Genomic DNA, 17,602 nt, shown 5'->3' with positions numbered 1-17,602 from the left:
CAGCGGGTGGGGGACAGTGGTAAGCGGACACGCATGCACCTTGGCCGAAGGCAGAGGGACAGCAGCTGGAAGGGCAGGCGTCGGAGGGGATCGGGAGAGGGGTGCTGCTTGGCAGAGAGCGTCAGGGCAAGGGCAGGGGTCGGGGCAGCAGGTGGGCTCTGGGCTGCAGCCACTCAGGGAATCAGACTACGTGCGGGTCTCACCAGGATGCCCGAGGGCCAGCGGGTGCTCGTCTCTCCCCCCGCAGCGGCTCGGGGCGCCCTGGGCAGGGTGTCGTCGGGGCCCTCGGCCTGCCCCTCGCCCCGCCTCCCGGTCCCGGGGTCCCCGGGGTACGCGGGGTCGCCGGCATCCCCGGCCCCTCCGCGGGGCGCCGTCCGCTCCAGCGTCCCGCAGAAGCTGGCCGAAGCGCTGAGCAGCCAGTACGGGCTGATAGTGTTCGTGGCGGGGCTGCTGCTCCTACTGGCCTGGGCCGTGCACGCCTCGGGGGTGGGCAAGAGCGACCTGCTCTGCTTCCTCACCGCGCTCATGCTGCTGCAGCTGGTCTGGATGCTGTGGTACGTGGGTCGCAGCTCCGCGCACCGCCGCCTTATCAGCCCCAAGGACACGCACGCCGGCGCGCGCTGGCTCCGTGGTGAGTCTCCGGGCGACCGCCAAAGTGACATCCTCTCCTCCGACAGCGTTTCTGGCTCTCCCCTCCTGCTTCCCTTCTCTCTCTCTTTCTCTCTCTCTCTCTTTCTTTTTCCCTTTGGTAATCCGGGTTTGTCCAGGAGCCTCCTCTCTCTGCCCTAAGGCTCTTGTCACACATTCCGTCTTAAGACCTACAGCCACACAAACCTGTTCACATCTCTTCTTGGCTGAAATGCCCGCCTCAGGTCCACAGACTCCAGGAGGGAGGCCAGGCTTCCTATCCTATCCGTTCCTGGCGTTCTAAGATCAGTCCCCAGAGGGCCTCTCATTTTATCCCCTCCTTTGCTCTCGTTCTGGGCTCCAGGCTGAAAGGCTCTTAGTTTCCATCACCAGGTTTCCTTCCTGTCTCCATGACTTTGCATGTTCTGTTCCCTCCTCCTGCAGAGCCTTCCCTTTGCCCTGCCTTCCAAGACAGGGCTCCCCACCGGTGCACAGGGTTCCCCGCGGTGCACAGGGTTCCCCCCACCCCCACCCCGCCCCAGTGATGCTTTTCTGATTCCCCCTGCTCTCTGAGGTGCTGACCACACTCCTCCACCCCTCATTGTGCCCTGCGTGGACAGCATTCTTGTTGATGATTTTCCCCCTTCCCCCACCACCCAGGGTAGCTCTGGGATGCTTCTTTCTTATTGCTAGAGCCTCCTCGGGGTCTGGTGTAGAGTAGATGCTAAAAGCATGCAAAAGCGTGCAGTTGAGAGGAATGGAGTCATGGGTAAGTGGATCAACACGGGGGCAGTGGAGGGTGCCCTTGTTCATGCTCATTCCTACTGGCCAGACTGAAACGTCATGATGGAAGGTTCCCCTCCCGCCAGGAGCTTCTGCTCTTGAAAGGGAGATAGACCTGGTGGAGTCAAGGGGAGGAGGGAGTTGGGAGTGTGCCCTGGAGAAAGCTGCTGTCTGAAAGAGAGCCGGTACACCTCCCTCTGTGTAGACCAAATACATCACACATCTCTACCTGAATTCTCTTGAGTTCTGAATTTAAATTTCCCTTGGAGTGTGACTTTCCTTATCCTTGCCTGACCTTGGGCATGTGACTTAATCTGCCCACCCTCTGAGTTTCAGGTGAGGGAGAGTGACTGGTGGCTGGGTGCAGACTGGGTGCCCATCACAGATCCCTTCCCCACCCCGCCCACATCTCTTCAAAGGTCTGGCACAGGGCCATCTTCCCCACCCTACCTGCCATGAACTACTCCTCGCTCCCACTGGATTCTGTGTCTCTCTCTGTGTCTCTCTCCTTGTCAATTTCCACCTTGTATCAGGAGCCCGGTATCTGGATAAGATTTTAGGCTTCTTAGGCTCAGGGACTATGTCTAGTTCATCTTGCCTTTGGAAAAACTGGACACAACTCCAGGCTGCCCAAATTCCTGTTCTGAAAATGGTTGTTTCAGGGAGGGTCATGAATGGCAGGGAGTCCAGCACCATATCAAACACCCACACAAACAAATGGGCATGAAATATTTTGAGCATATTGATTTACACAGGCTAAAAAATATTACACACGGATTTTGACCTATGCTTTCCTATAGTGGAAGGATCTGGTCTTTGTCCCTCCCACACTTCTTTTCTCCTCCATCCTTCTTCCCTCCCTCCTCCTCCTCCTTTTATTCCTTTCTTCCTCACTCCTCTCCATTCCCTTCTCTTTCTATCCTTGCCCCCTTCCCTTCTCCACCCCTCCTTCCCCTGCTCTTCCTCTCTCTCTCCCTCTTTCCAGAAAGATTCCAGGCATTGGGATCTGAGTCAGTGGGTGAATGGTAGTGCCAGTTCCCTACGTTAGGAAGACAGAGGGAGGACCAGGTGTGGGTATGCAGAATCAAGTTTTCTCTTCTGGGCTTGTTACATTTGAGATGTCTATTGGATGCCAAGTGGTGATAGAATAAATGTGGCAATATCGAGAGAGCACATAGTAGGTGTTCATTAAATGGTGGCTTTTTAAACAATCGTGATAACATAACCATTCAAATGAGGTATGTAGATAATGGAAATGGTGCTGGCCCTGGAAGGTTTGGTTCCATGTTCCAGGTCAAAGACTTTCACCTTCTGAATCCCTGCTTCCTTGTCAGTAAAATGAGAACTCCAGTTGCCTTTCAGGGAAGATCTGGGAGAGCCATGTTAAGTGAATGCAGTTTGCAAAGCACTCTGATCCTTGCAAATGAGCTTCAGCTCATCAAAGAATCCAGAGGCTAATTGTCCCAAGAGGAAAGACCGTTGGGGTGCCAAGAAGAAATGCCTCAGCCGGGGCTGAGATTTTCTTTAGAAGCATAGCTGGAAAGACAGGTTTGACTTAGCTCTGCCTCGGCTTCTGTGACAGCCTTCGAAGTCTGGGGTGCTGAGAAAGGGCCAGCCTGTGGAATTCCGGGCACTAACATTTCCCAGAGAAAGTTTTGTGGTCTTGGTATGGGCTGTGAGGCATTTCTTTGAGTAGAAGACATTCTGTTCTACCTACTGGGTGTGAAAAAGTGAAAATTTCCTTTGGGACACAAACTATTGACCTATTAAAAATTTTAGAAGAAATGATGGATTATTAATCCAACTCCTCTGATTGCCAAGTAAAGAGATTCATTTTTTTCTGAAAGAAACAGCCACCTCCATGTCTCGAGTCAGCCCAGTGGGCGCGGTGACATGCACACCCATTGAAAAGCTTGTTCATCTAGTGAATTACCAGGGTCCTATTTCTTGTCTGTTTCTAGACCCTTAAGACTACAGTGGCTTACTTACCAGTGGTAGGATTTTGTTGTTGTTGTTACTGCCCTGTCTCAAGCCCAGGGAAGTGTTATTAATGCAAACTTATGGGAACAATGCCAGTAAGAATAGTAGCTTGTTTTATTTATTTATTTTTTATTGAGTGTTTTTTGAGTGTTTATTGAGTGACCGGAATGTGGGTACACTCAAAGTGTTGTCTCAATTATTGTCATAGCGATCCTTTTTTTTTTTTTTTAATGCTTGTGAATAATACCCCCAGATTCACTCCTTTTATAAGATCAGATTTTTGTATATTTTTTTTCTTAGACTGAGACACACCCATGTACCATGTATATGATACATCGCATCTCTGTCTAGCATCCTACTGGTGGAAATGGGCTGCTCACAGCACCATATTCATTGTCCCTTAAGGGACTGGAAGCAAAGGGGCAGAGGTGAGCTGCTTATGTAAGACCAACCTAGTGGTGGTGGTTATACAGGCTGTAGACGTCAAGGTTGGGAATGTGATGACGGATTTGGGAAAGAAGCTGTCCCCACCTGTGAGTAAGTGAAGGTCAATTAAAGAGATGGGTCCACGTGTGTGTGTGTGTGTGTGTGTGTGTGTGTGTGTGTGTGTGAGAAGAGGGCAGGGAGCAGCAGAGGGGGACGATGGGAGGGACAAAGGCTACAGGACACAAGGATGCAACAGTTTGGACACTCAGGGGACCCACAGTCTGGAAGTGTGGTTGGAACTCCTGAGAAACCACCAGGGATAATGCCAGGATCGCAGAACCCTGGATGAGCTATCATGGGGCTGAGCTGTCGGGTGGGTGCCGGGGGGATCCCAGCCCACCCTGCTGACTTTGTGGCAGGTGAAAGCTCATGAACATTGGTCTAGGCTTCACTTTGCTCTCTCTCCTCAGAATGCATGTTTACCTTAATTTCACAGCCTCATTCTTCTGCAGACATAGTGTCTCCCATACGCTCCTTGTTTCTCGTGGCTTCTGATTTCGCCACAGGGATAGCAAGTCCCACATCAGTGTGTCCCAGACTTTGTTGAGATAAAGTCCAGAAGCTCTACAATTCTCCCAAGTGAAGTGCAGGAGTCAATGGTTTGTAGTATATTCACGGATACGTGCAACCACGCCCAAGTCAGTGGGAGAACACTTTTACCATCTCGAAAAGAAACTCTGTCCGCTTTAGCTGTCATCCTCTATACCTCTAACTCCCCGCCCCCCTCCACCCCAGCCTTGGCAATCACTTGGCAATCACTTGTCGACTTCCTGTCTCTGGATCTGCGCATCAGGACCTTTCCTCTGGATGGAATCGTATGATCCATCACGGGCGCAACCAGCTTCTTTCACTCAGCAGGTTTCAATGTCACATGTTTTCAAGGTCACAGTGACTCTTGAGATGGTATCATCACCCCCATTTGCCAGACTGGGAAGCTGGGTTTCGGGAGGAGTGCTGAGCTCCCCAATCACTGGAAATGTTTGAACAGAGAAAGAAAGAGAGGCGGCTGAGCTCCTCACTTAGGGGCAGATGGCATGATATCAACAGTTGTCAGCGAAGGCAAAAGTCTCCTTCCTTCTTGCTTTCTGTCTTCCTCGTCGAGCAGGAGGATCTTGGGAACTAGCAGAGAGCAACAGAGAAGGCGCACAGGGCGGAAACTCTTGGGGTGATTGGGCAGGACTGTTGGTTGGGTTTGGTTTGACAGACTGGCCTGAGCTCCCAGGACTCTTTGGGCTCTGGGGATGTTAGCACGGTCAGGCATGGCCCTGCACGGAGGGATGCAGGAGAGGGCAAGCACCATGGGGACGGTGAGGGGCAGCAGAGTATCCTGGCTGAGGGCTTGCCTCCACCCCCAGCATGGAGCTCTACTTTTGCCTCTGTTTTCTTGTCTGTAAAATGGGGATGATGATACCACCACTCACATGGGGTTGTGATGAGACTCAGTGAGTTAGTACACAATAAAATGCTTAGAAGCCTTTAGCACATAGTAATAGATGTGCCTTATTATGAAATAAATGATTTAGCATGATGATAGGCAAGTGTAGGAGATGGGTGGAGGGCAGAAGAGTAGCCCGAGGGTGCAGGCTTGAGGATTCAGGCAGGGATCCCCAGAGGAAGGTCTTCTGTTTTTGCTGGAGTCTGGAAAAAAAAAAAACCAAACCTTAAAAATAGTTTAAAAACGCAAAAAGAATACACAAAATACAGGAACTACACACTCCTAAGACGTAGCCTGGGATTACCATGAGGGACTCTTGCCTAAAAGCATCCTTTTTCTTACATATATATATATATATTTTTTTTTGGATGAGATTTTTTTTTGTCTGATAGAAAATACAAAACACAACGCCAGAATTCCAGCATCAGTAAGATGATGGTGCTGCCCAAAAAGATGATGCTGGTTTGACATTCACAGAAAGAAAATCACACTGCATATGGGGAGTACAGGTCCCCCCTTGGAGCATCGCACAGGCACCTGCAGAAGGGAAGGCCCTAGGAGGAATGCAAGGGTATTGAGGACACTAGAGGACAGAGGATAGAGCAGGGTAGAAAATGGTGCAGCTTCACTCCAGTTAGTTCAAGGCTATCCTCTGGTTTCCAGAAAACAGAGTCACTTCTTTAGGGAAGCCTTTCCTGATCCCTTCAGACCAGGTGTGGCTCCCAGACTGTATGGTCTCGGAGCGTCCTACGTTTTTTTCTTAACCCTAATCAAGCAGGATATTTTGTTCTTCACTTTGTCAGTAACCAGACTGGGGCTCTCATAGGCAGAGCTCTTGTCTGAATGTGCCCCCCCCCCCAATATATCCTGAGTCCCTGGCACAGTGCCTGACACATAACGAGTGGCACCTGGTATTTACTGAATCATCAAGGAAATGGATGGATGGAAGGATGGATGGATGGACGGACAGATGGATGAGTGAATAATGACAGACTCTCCAGAAGAGAATGGCAGTTCTAGGAGGCTGATTGCAGTTCAGTGTAAGGAAGAACATTCTAATATAAGCTCCAGCTGGTGATGGAAGGGTGTGCTTTGAGAGATAGTGAGCCTCCCAGCCCTGGGCATGTCCAGATGGAGACCCATTGGTTGCTAATCATGATGCACTGGGAAGCATTCTTGTGTGACGTGGGGGATTATAGATTGACTCTGTGGGACCTTCTTCCCCTAAGAGCCTGCAGTTCAAGATTTCAGACTCCTAGTGGGGATTTGGGTGCTTAAGAGAGGAGGGGTCTCCCTCTGCCAACACTAGACCCAGTAGGATTAGTCGCAAGTGATGTGGTTGGGAAACTTTCTACTGGGTTCTAATTCGTTAAATTTTTCTTTATGGTTGCATGTGATGACAATGATGATAGCATCTCTTTATAGGATTTCCTACATGTGAGGCACTCTTCTGGTGCTTTTCATAAAGTGACTCATTTAACCTCCTCTACAGCCCTATGAGGGTGGCAAGCAGCTTACTTGATTGTTGTTGATACTCCACTGATATCCAAAATCATATATTCTTTTTTTGAGGTGTGCAAAGGGATATTATAAAACCAAGTTTATGGGTTATAATGTGATTTAATTCTTCTGTGCCTTATGTTCCATCCTACCAGATCTTTCATTTTATCTCTTTAAAGTAGCAGGTTGTCGGAGGGCGCCTGGATGGCTCAGTCAGCTGAGCATTGGACTCCTGATTTCTGCTCAGGTCATGATCTCAGAGTTGTGGAATCGAGCCCCACATCAGGCTTCATGTTCAGCCAGGGAGTCTACTTGATATTCTTTCCTTCCCTCTCTCCCACCCCCTCCCCCCAATCACACTCACACGCACGTGCACTCTCTCTCAAATAAATAAATAAATCTTTAAAAATTTAAATTTTATTTTTAAATTAGTGAAATTAAGTTAAATTAATTAATTATATATAATTATTTTATATATAGCATTATATATTATGTATGTTATATGTTTATAAATTAAACTTATTTTAATTTATATAATTAAATTATATTTAATCAAACAATTAATTTATATTTATATAGATATATTTATTTATATAATTGATATATAATTTAATTATAATTTTATTGTAATTAAATACATCTAATTAAATTTAATTAATTAAATTAAATCAAAATTAAATTAAAAAATTAAAGTAGCAGGTAGATATACAAGGCAAAAACTGTTTTATTTGGCAGACAAAGGACTATTATATCTTCCTCATACATTATGTTTTCTTTTTCATGTGTGATGATACCGGTGAAGGGATTCTTTATCCTATTTATTCCTTTTAACTTAAATTGCATACAGTCTGACATCAGACCTGTTTCTGCTTTCCCTTCAGTTGCAATATCTCTCTGTGCACACTTTGATTTTCTTCTATTGCTACTAAGTGAAAAGTGATTCATAAAAAGAGATACAGTTAGGTTTTGTTTTTATGTTCAATGTTCTCATCTTTGTTGTCTAATTAATGGGAGATTTAGATCATTCTCACTTACTGTTAAGGATTTGCATACTTGACCTTTTTTCCCATTTTTCTTTATGATGATTATAATTATTTCTTTTACATATTGTTTCCTTCATTTTCCTTTTTTTCCACTGTAGCAGAATTTAATTTAATTTAATTTAGTTTTATTGTGTTCTGTTAGTCACCTTACAGTACATAATTATTTTCTTATTAACATATAATGTATTATTTGCCCCAGGTGTACAGGTCTGTGAATCATCAGGCTTACACATTTCACAGCACTCGCCATAGCGCATACCCTCCCCAGTGTCTATAACCCAACCACCTTCTCCCTATCTCCCCCACCCTCTAGAAATACTCAGTTTATTTCGTGAGATTAAGAGTCTCTTAGGGTTTGTGTCCCTCCCTCCCTCCATCTTGTTTCATTTTTTTCCCTCACTACCCCCCATGACCCCTGCCTCGCCTCTCAAATTCCTCATATCAGAGATCATATGATAATTGTCTTTCTTTGATTGACTTATTTTGCTTAGCATAATACCCTCTAGTTCCATTCATGTCTTTGCAAATGGCAAGATATCAGGTTTTTGATGGCTGCATAGTATTCCATTGTATATATATACCATGTCTTCTTTATCCAGTCATCTGTTGATGGACCTCTAGGTTCTTTCCATAGTTTGGCTATTATGGACATTGCTGCTATAAATATTCGGGTGCACATGCCCCTTTGGATCACTACATTTTAATCTTTAGGATAAATACCCAGTACTGCGATTGCTGGGTTGTAGGGTAGTTCTATTTTCAACTTTTTGAAGAACATCCATACTGTTTTCCAGAGTAGCTGCACCAGCTTGCATTACCACCAACAGTGTAGGAGGGTTCCCCTTTCTTCCACATCCCTGTCAACATCTGTTATTTCCAAACTTGTTAATTTTAGCCATTCTGACTGGTGTCTGGTGGTATCTCACTGTGGTTTTGATTTGTACTTCTCTTATGATGAGTGATGTTGAGCACTTTTTCATGTGTCTGTTGGCCACCTGGATGTCTTCTTTGCAGAAATGTCTATTCATGTTTTCTGCCCATTTCTTGATTGGATTCTTTGTTCTTTGGGTGTTGAGTTTAATATGTTCTTTATAGATTTTGGATACTAGCCCTTTATCTGATATGTCATTTGTGAATATCTTTTCCCATTATGTCAGTTGTCTTTTGGTTTTGTTGATGGTTTCCTTTGCTGTGCAAAAGCTTTTGATCGTGATGAAGTCCCAATAAGTCCTTCTTCCCTTGTCTGTGGCGATACTTCTAGAAAGAAGTTGCTGCGGCTGATGTTGAAGAGGTTGCTGCCTGTGTTCTCCTCAATGATTTTGATGAATTCCTATCTCACATTAAGGTCTTTCACCCATTTTGAGTCTATTTTGGTGCGTGGTGTCAGGAAATGGTCCAGTTTCATTCTTCTGCATGTGGCTGTCCAATTTTCCTATCACCATTTGTTGAAGAGATTGTCTTTTTCCCATTGGACATTCTTTCCTGCTTTGTCAAAGACCAGTTGACCATAGAGTTGAGGGTCCATTTCTGGAGTCTCTATTCTGTTTCATTGAGCTATGTGTCTGTTTTTGTGCCAGTATCATAATGCCTTGATGATTACAGCTTTGTAATAGAGCTTGAATTGTGATGCCACGAACTCTGGCTTTCTTTATCAACATTCCTGTGACTATTTGGGGTCTTTTCAGGTTCCATATACATTTTAGGATTATTTGTTCTATTTCTTTGAAATACATTGATGGTATTTTGATAGGGATTGCATTAAATGTCTAGATTGCTTTAGGTAGCATAGACATTTTCACAATATTCGTTCTTCCAATCCATGCACGTGGAATGTTTTTCCATTTCTTAGTGTCCTCCTCAATTTCTTTCATGAGTACTTTATAGTTTTCTGAGTAAAGATTCTTTGCCTTTAGATTTATTCCTGGGTATCATTAGTTTTTGATGTTGTGCTCCATGATTTAATGTTTGTGTGTAACAACCAATGCGTCATGCAATCTGTGCCCTCCTTAATACTCATTGTTGGTCTCCACTTTTGCTTTTTGGAGCACTTGAACATTTTACTGTGTCTTTCTATTAAATTAACGACTGTCTTTCCTTTCTTCCTTCTCACAGTCAGGTGCATATAACTCCATTCTTATCCACCCCCCAAAAGAAACACCAAACTTTTCCCCGAACAAGGCACATTGCTGCTGGCTCCAAGATCCCCCCACTTACTCTCTGCTCCACTGAGATGAGATCTGTGAAATACATTTGCTTCTCTCTCTCTTTGTAATTTTTTATTAAAGATTTTTATGTATTATGTATTTGAGAGAGAGAGAGAGTGTGCATACCAGCAGTGGGGGCAGGTGGAGGGTGAGGGAAAAGTAGACTCCCAGGTGAGCAGGGAGCCCAACATGGGGCTCCATCCCAGACCCTTGAGATCATGACCTGAGCCGAAGGCAGATGCTTAATTGACTGAGCCACCCAGGTGCCCCTGCTTCTCTCTTTTGCCCCTCTTTATCTACTGCTTATCTCTTTATCATGAGACCTTTGAAATATTTTCTATGCCTGCTTCTCACCAGTCAGTGTCAACTTTATTCTGTATCACAAAGTTTTTAATAGAATATGTAAATTATGCATTTCCAGTAGTCTTTTAAAAATATTTTATTTATTTATTTGAGAGAGAAAGAGAGGACAAGTGGAGGCGTGGAGGGAGAGAGTGAGGGAGAAGAAGACATCCCACTAAGCACAGAGCCCAATGAGGGGCTCGATTCCAGGACCCAGAGATCATGCCCTAAAGTCAGACACTTGACCAACAGAGCCACCCTGGTGCTCCTCCAGTGGGTTTATCTTCATCAATTTGAATTTAATTTCTCTTATCCTGTTTTTCTTTCCTATTAATTTATTTATGTATCTAGTGGACTATTCACCCTCTGACCCATCCACCCAACCATCCTACCATTTTATACCCTCTGTGCCTCCCTCCTTCCATTATACATCCATCCTCTCCAATCTTTTGCTAAGTTTATTTCTCACCATTGTTCCCTCTCCTTTTCATATTCCCAATGGTGAGGACTTTCCCTCAGTTCACTGACTGTTTGGTTAAGTCCTTTGTCAGATGAGTCATGTAGATGACATTCCCCCCTCCTCTACTCTCTGTCTTCCCAGTAGAATGTGAAACTCACCAAGAGCAGACACTTTATTTTATTGCCCTTTTTATGTGTCCAGTGCCTGGGACAGTGGCTGGACCATAGTTGGTGCTCAACAAATAGTTGTTGAATGAATTATATCTAGCCTATCTTCAAATTGCTTTCTGTCTTCTGCCCTGACAAGCAGGTGACATGTTGGCTGGAACGCAGTTGTCCCCCCACCCCCTTTTTTTTTTTAAGATTTTATTTATTTATTTGACAGAGAGATAGAGAGAGAGAGTACAAGTAGGCAGAGCAGCAGGCAGAGCGAGAGGGAGAAGTAAGCTCTCTGCTGAGCTGGGAGCCCGATGTGGGGCTTGATTCCAGGACCCTGGGATCATGACCTGAGCTGAAGGCAGCCACTTAACTGACCGAGCCATCCAGGAACCCCTGCAGTCCTTTCCTTGAAGTGAACTTTAGCTGCTCTTCCACTGGCTTCTGGTTTCCCATGTTGCTGTTAAGAAGTCTGGTGCCAGCTTGCACCTCTACATTTTTGTGCACACCCCAGTTTTATGCAATATTACCCATGTGTATTTTTGTTTCTCCAGCAATCTTACTTGTTTACCTCTGAGACCCTGGCAAAATGCCACATGCATTGTAGGAGTCCCAAGAATATTTATTGTATACATAAATGGATGGATAAAGGAAGGAAGGACTTCAAGACTATGAGAAGTTATACGATGTATTTATCATACCTCTTGAAATGTCAGTGACTTGGACGTTCTAGACCAGTGGTTCTCAAGGCGGGGTCCCAGATCAACAGTGTCAGCCCCACCTGGGAACTTGTTAGAGATACAAATTTTGGGGCTCCACCCAAACCTATGGAATCAGAAACTCTGGGTGTGGAGCCCCACCATCTGTGTTTCAACAAGCCCTCCAGGTGATTCGGATGCATGTTCAAGTTTGAGAACCAGTCTCATCTTCTAGATGGGGAAACTGAGGCTAGGAGCAGGGAAGTGACTTGCCTGAACTCACACATGCCTTCGGTGGTACAGCCTGGACCTTTGCCCAGGTCCCCAGAGCTACAGCCACGCTGCCTTACCTCATCTTGCTATCTCCTTTGTAACCAAAACGAACTGTGCATTTGTCAACCATTTCAAAGCCCTGGGACTGAATCTCCACTCTTACTAAGTCTTTGATTTCACTGGGGGCTTTCCAAGATGAAAAAAAAAAAAATGTGACTTAGAGTTGTTTCTATAAGGCTTTGAGCAATGGAAAGGAGCCAGGCGATTGCATTACTTTTCACCGGGGCTTCTCAGGCTGGAGCTGTAATGTTATAGCTCAGTGTTATCAGTCTGTCCTCTCTCTCTCACCGCAGTGCATGTCACACACGATCCAGTTTCCTCCCAATCGTGGGAGAGGACGTATGAATGGCGATCAGTGTTGGCCCAGAAGAAGGATTAGGAAATTTGACATTGATCAAGGCTCAAGGATCACTGTGCTTTTCTTGCTGATGTTTTTGTTTGTTACACGTTTCTTTTTAACATATTTTATATATTCCTTTCCAGTCTTTTTTTCCTCATAGGAATCTTTTTTGTTTGTTTTTATTGTTTGTCTGAAACCATGCCGGATGTACTGTCAAAGGATGCTTCCTTTGTTCACCCTACCTAGTGTGGGTCCTTTCCACACCACTGTCAGGGATTTCTACTTCCTATCAGTTTTTAAAAGATTCTTTCTATTTCAGAAATTTTTAGATTTACTGAAGAGTTGCAAGTTGCAAGGATAGTACAGAGAGGTCCTAGATACCTGTATGCCCCTCCCCTTTATTCTCTTGAGAGCAGGATTTTCAGATTGGAGAACTGAGTTTTTTTTTTTTTTTTTTAAGATTTTATTTATTTATTTGACAGAGATCACAAGTAGGCAGAGAGACAGGCAGAGAGAGAGGGGGAAGCAGGCTCCCTGCTGAACAGAGAGCCCAATGCAGGGCTTGAGCCCAGGACCCTAGGATAATGACCTGAGCTGAAGGCAGAGGCTTTAACCCACTGAGCCACCCAGGTGCCCCGAGAACTGAGATTTTTGAGCACAGCAGTGACACTTTTAGATTAATCATTTTTTAGGAGAAGCTTCTAGAGGACTTCTGTTTATTTGGGCAATCTTTATTGAATATATATCATTTATCAGACCCCGGGATATACATTGGGTGGGAACAATGATGAACAGGACACAAAACCGTGTTATTAATTAATTATGTATATTAATTAATTGTGTATATCTAATTAATTGTGCATATATATACATATATACGTAACATAAAGTTTACTGATTTGTTTACTGACTTAATTGAAAGTGTACTGTTCAGTAGCATTAAGTACAATGATATTATGACAGTTTACATCTGGAAGTCTTCCATCCTGCAGAACTTAAACTCTGTACCCACAACTGACTATTCTCCTCTGTCCCAGCCCCTGGCATCCAGCACTCTCCTTTCTGTCTCTATGAATTTAACTATTCTGAGGAACCTCAGGTAAGTGGAATCATAGGGTATTTCTTTTTGTGACTGGCTTATGTCACCTGGTATCATGTCCTCCAGCTTCCCCTGTGTTGGAGCCTGTGTCAGAATGGTGTCCCTTCCTGAGGCTGGATCATTTTCCATTGTCTGGATGGACCTCATTTTGTTGATCCCTTCATCTGTCAATGGACACTTGGTTGGCTTCCACCTCTTGGCTGTTGTAAATAACGCTGCCACAAACATGGATGTACAAATAGCCTTTTGTGTCCCTGGTTTTGATCTTCTTGGGGATATATTCAAAAGTGGGATTTCTGGACCAGGTGGAAATACTCTTTTAATTCTTTGAGAAACAGACGTTCTGTTTTCCAGTGACTGCACCATTTTACCTTCCCATCAGCAGGGTACATAGGTTCCCATTTCTTCACATCCTTGCTAACATTTGTTATTTTTTTCTTCTTTCCTTTCTTTCTCTATCCTATTTTTGTTTTTTATTTGCTTGGTTTTTTTTTGGGGGGGGGGGTTTGCTAGCAGCCATCCTAATAGCTGTGAGGTGCTATCTCATTGTGTTTTTGATTTGCGTTTCCTTGATGATGAATTATATTGGGCATCTTTTCATGCATTAATTAGCCATTTATAAGTCTTTCTTGGAGAAATAATCTATTCAAGTCTTTTGCTCATTTTTAATTGGCATTTTTATTGGTTGTTGTTGAATTATAGATGTTTATGGATTCTGGATACTAACCCCTTATCAGATACACGGTTCGCAAATATTTTCTTCCCTTCTGAGGGCTGCTAGTGTCCTCCAATAGCCAAAGTCTTTTTCATTCTGATGTAGTGCAATGTATCCATCTTAATTTTGGCTGCTTGTTCTTTTGGTGTCCTATCCAATAAATCACTGCCCAGTCCAACACTGTAAACATTTTCCTCTATGTTTTCTTCTAAGAGTTTTATAATGTTAGGTTTTACATTCAAAGCGTTGATTTTTTTGGAGTTAATTTTTGTATGTAGTGGAAGGTGAGGTAAACTTCATTCTTCTGCGACTGGATATCTGTGCTCCCAGCGCCATTTGTAGAATTGACTGCCCTTTCCTCCCTGAATGGTCTTGGCAGCCTCGTCAAAGTCATCTGACTGTATCAGTGAGGGTTTAATGTGGTTTGTTTGGAAGTAACTTCCGTGAATATCAGCACTTATAGTTGTGTGTTTCTATGCTCTCCCCTCCCACTCAATTTAGGTAGTATCACACTGTTTGCGGCCATTACCATCATCCTGGGATGCCTTAAAGTTGGGTACTTCATTGGATTTTCTGAATGTCTATCGGCCACTGAAGGAGTCTTCCCCGTCACACATGCAGCACATACTCTGTTGCAGGTAACCTGACAATGTTTATTTATGTTGCCTTGGCTCCCATTACCTGCATCCCGGGGTGTGTACGAAAGGGATGCACTGGGTGGCGGGGGGAGGCAGAGTAAGGTAAGTTTGACTCCTTCCCTTAGGCTCAGTCCTTCAGCTGCCTCCCCTGAAAAATGGGTCTCTGTGTTTCCTTGGCCATCTTTGTGGGAATCCTATGAGGTAGAAATTGTAACGGAGAGTTAGGAAATCTTGTTAAGCTTGAGTCTACCAGCAAAAGTGTAGGGGAACGGGTGGAATTTGAACATAGTTCATTAAGCTTTATGGAGCTGTAACTCACACATCATATGGTTTAGCCCTTTAAGTTGTGCAAATCAGTGGTTTGGTATATTCATGGGGTTGTGCAACTGTCACCACAATCCATCTTAGAACATTCTTGTCTGAAAGAGACCCCGTGCAATTATGGTCTCTCCTTTGGGTCCCTGAAAGATTGTATTTGGAGATAGGGTCTTTTTGGAGATAATTCAGGTTAAATGAGGTCATAGGGGTGGCCCTATTTTAATAGAGTTGGTGTCTTTATAAGAACGGGGAGATTAGGACACAGACTCACAGAGAAGGAAGAACATGTGAGGAGGCTGGAGGGAGATGGCCATCCACAAGTCAGGGTGGGGGGCAGGTCCCAGGAGAGACCAACCTTGCCCACACCTTGATCTTGGACTTCTGGCCTCTCAGACTGTGAGCAAACACATTTTTGTTGTTTTAAGCCACCCGATCTATGGCATATTGTCTTGGAATCACCGACAATTCGTTTGTTGGTTATTTATTTCAGGGAAGTCAAATCCATGGTGACAGAGACATATAGTGATTCCAGTGACAATGTGGAGAACCTTAGTGAGACCAGAAAGAACCAGTTTCCCTTCCTCCCTCCCATCTTTCCTTCTTGCCTTGCCGCCTTCACTCCGAACCCAGCAAATACTGTTCCCAGGACTAGGAGTGCAAGGGTGAAGGGCAGTGTCAGTCAGATGGGGAGGAGTTCATAAACACAGACCGTGACAACATGGAGGCTCGATGCTTTGACCAAAGTCACCCAGTGATGAAGGAGTACCAGGGAAGACTCTCGCCAGCTTTGGCATGAGGGATGGTTTTTGCCAGGAAGAGCCCCAGAGTTGTCAAGGAAAGAGGGGTGTGGTGTGTTAGAGATGTTAAAAGAGGACATTGGGGGATGCATGGTCTTCCCACATGACAGGGAGAAGATGTCTGGGTCTGAGGGGGGAGGTGGGCTGGGGCTCTGGGCACCGACAGAGCCATGGTTTGGTGTAGGGCTTATGAGCATGGACTCTGGTCAGAAGACCCGGCCCTGGTTCGCACCAGCAATGTGAGCTCTGGCAAATTACTTAACCTCTCTGGGCATCACGGGTCTCATCTGTAAAGGGCTTACTTCTCGGGATTGTTGTGAGGATTAAGGTGCTACCGTGTATAAAGCACTTTACCAAGGCGGACAGCCACTCAGGATTTTGAACTTTATCTTGAGGGCAAGGGGGAGACATTGAAGGCTTTAAGGAGAGGCATGACCTGGACAGATGTGACTTTTCAAAATATCACTCTGCTACTCTGTGGGTGGTAGATCTCTATCTTCCTAATTTAAGGCATTTTATCAGCCAACTAATCAAGCATCCTGTACCTAGTTGTCACTTACTACATGCCTTTGCTACACTAGATGACTGAGGAATGAAAGACATTCTTTTAAAACAATATGGTATTTATTTTAAAATTGTGCTAATATATATATTATATTATATGTGTGTATATATAATATATATCATAAAATGTGCTGTCTTAGCTGCAGTTCAGTAGTATTAAGTATATCCACACTCCTGTGGATAACAGAACTCTTTCATCTTGCAAAATTAAAACTCCATCCCCGTTAAACACTAACTGCTGATTCCCTCCTCCCCCAGCCCCTGGCACTCACTATTCTATTTCCTATGTCTATGAGTACAAATTCGACTACTCTAGGTACCCCAGATAAGGAGAATCATACAGTGTTTGTACTTTTGTGACCGGCTTTGTTTCACCGACCTAATTGTCTTCAAGGTTTATCCATATTGTAGCAGGTGTCAGGATTTCCTTCCTGTTTAAGGCTGAGCAATATTCCATTGTATGGATGGACCACATTCTGTTTACTCCTCCACCGATGGACACCTGGGTTGCTTTTACCTGTTGGCTATTGTGATTCATGCTACCATAAACAAGGGTGTACAAATACCTTTTTGAGACCCTGCTTTCAATTCCTTTGCATATATGCCCAGAAATGGGATGGTTGGAGTCCATGGTAATTAAAAGATATTTGTTTTAAAAATAAAATTTAACAGAAAAAATTGGGAAAGAGAGCAACAATGTATCTATAAGCCCATTAACTGAAACATTTGTTGTTGTTTTTGTGTTCTGTTCCTTCTTTATACTCCAGTGTATGTTCTTGTGGAAGTTTTAAGGAGAAGGGGCAGAATTTTCGCTTCTGAAGTTTCACCTAAAAAATTGTAAACTTTTTTTTGGGGTGCTATGAAGTCCTTATGAATGCATCAGTGAAGTGGCTGTCTAATTTGGAAATTATTGATAATTTCTAATTTGGAAATTATTGATAAATCCTTTACCAAACTGCTTCCCTATTGTTGGGTTGAAAGTCGTCTCCACCAGGAGCCACTGCTGTCAGACTTTTAAGTTGCTGGATGTTTCAGGAACTGTGCCCTGAAAGTGTTTTCAGAGCAGGCCAGTAAGTCTTAGGTAA

The 17,602-nt window shown here is 44.3% G+C and overlaps 1 protein-coding gene across 1 annotated transcript in view; it reads left to right on the top strand.

The window, feature by feature from the left end:
* Positions 1–207: 207 nt before the first annotated feature.
* Positions 208–17,602, top strand: part of OTOP1 (otopetrin 1) — a 34,824-nt gene continuing 17,429 nt past the window's right edge. Inside the window, exons 1-2 of the mRNA XM_059144956.1 lie at positions 208–631; positions 14,702–14,838. Of these exons, the coding sequence (XP_059000939.1) occupies positions 208–631; positions 14,702–14,838 (561 nt within the window). The remainder of the gene's footprint in view (positions 632–14,701; positions 14,839–17,602) is intronic.

This window comes from Mustela lutreola, chromosome 1 (genome assembly GCF_030435805.1).
Source record: "Mustela lutreola isolate mMusLut2 chromosome 1, mMusLut2.pri, whole genome shotgun sequence".
In the NCBI taxonomy this organism is placed as follows: domain Eukaryota; kingdom Metazoa; phylum Chordata; class Mammalia; order Carnivora; family Mustelidae; genus Mustela; species Mustela lutreola.
This window is presented reverse-complemented; position numbering and strand designations above follow the sequence as displayed.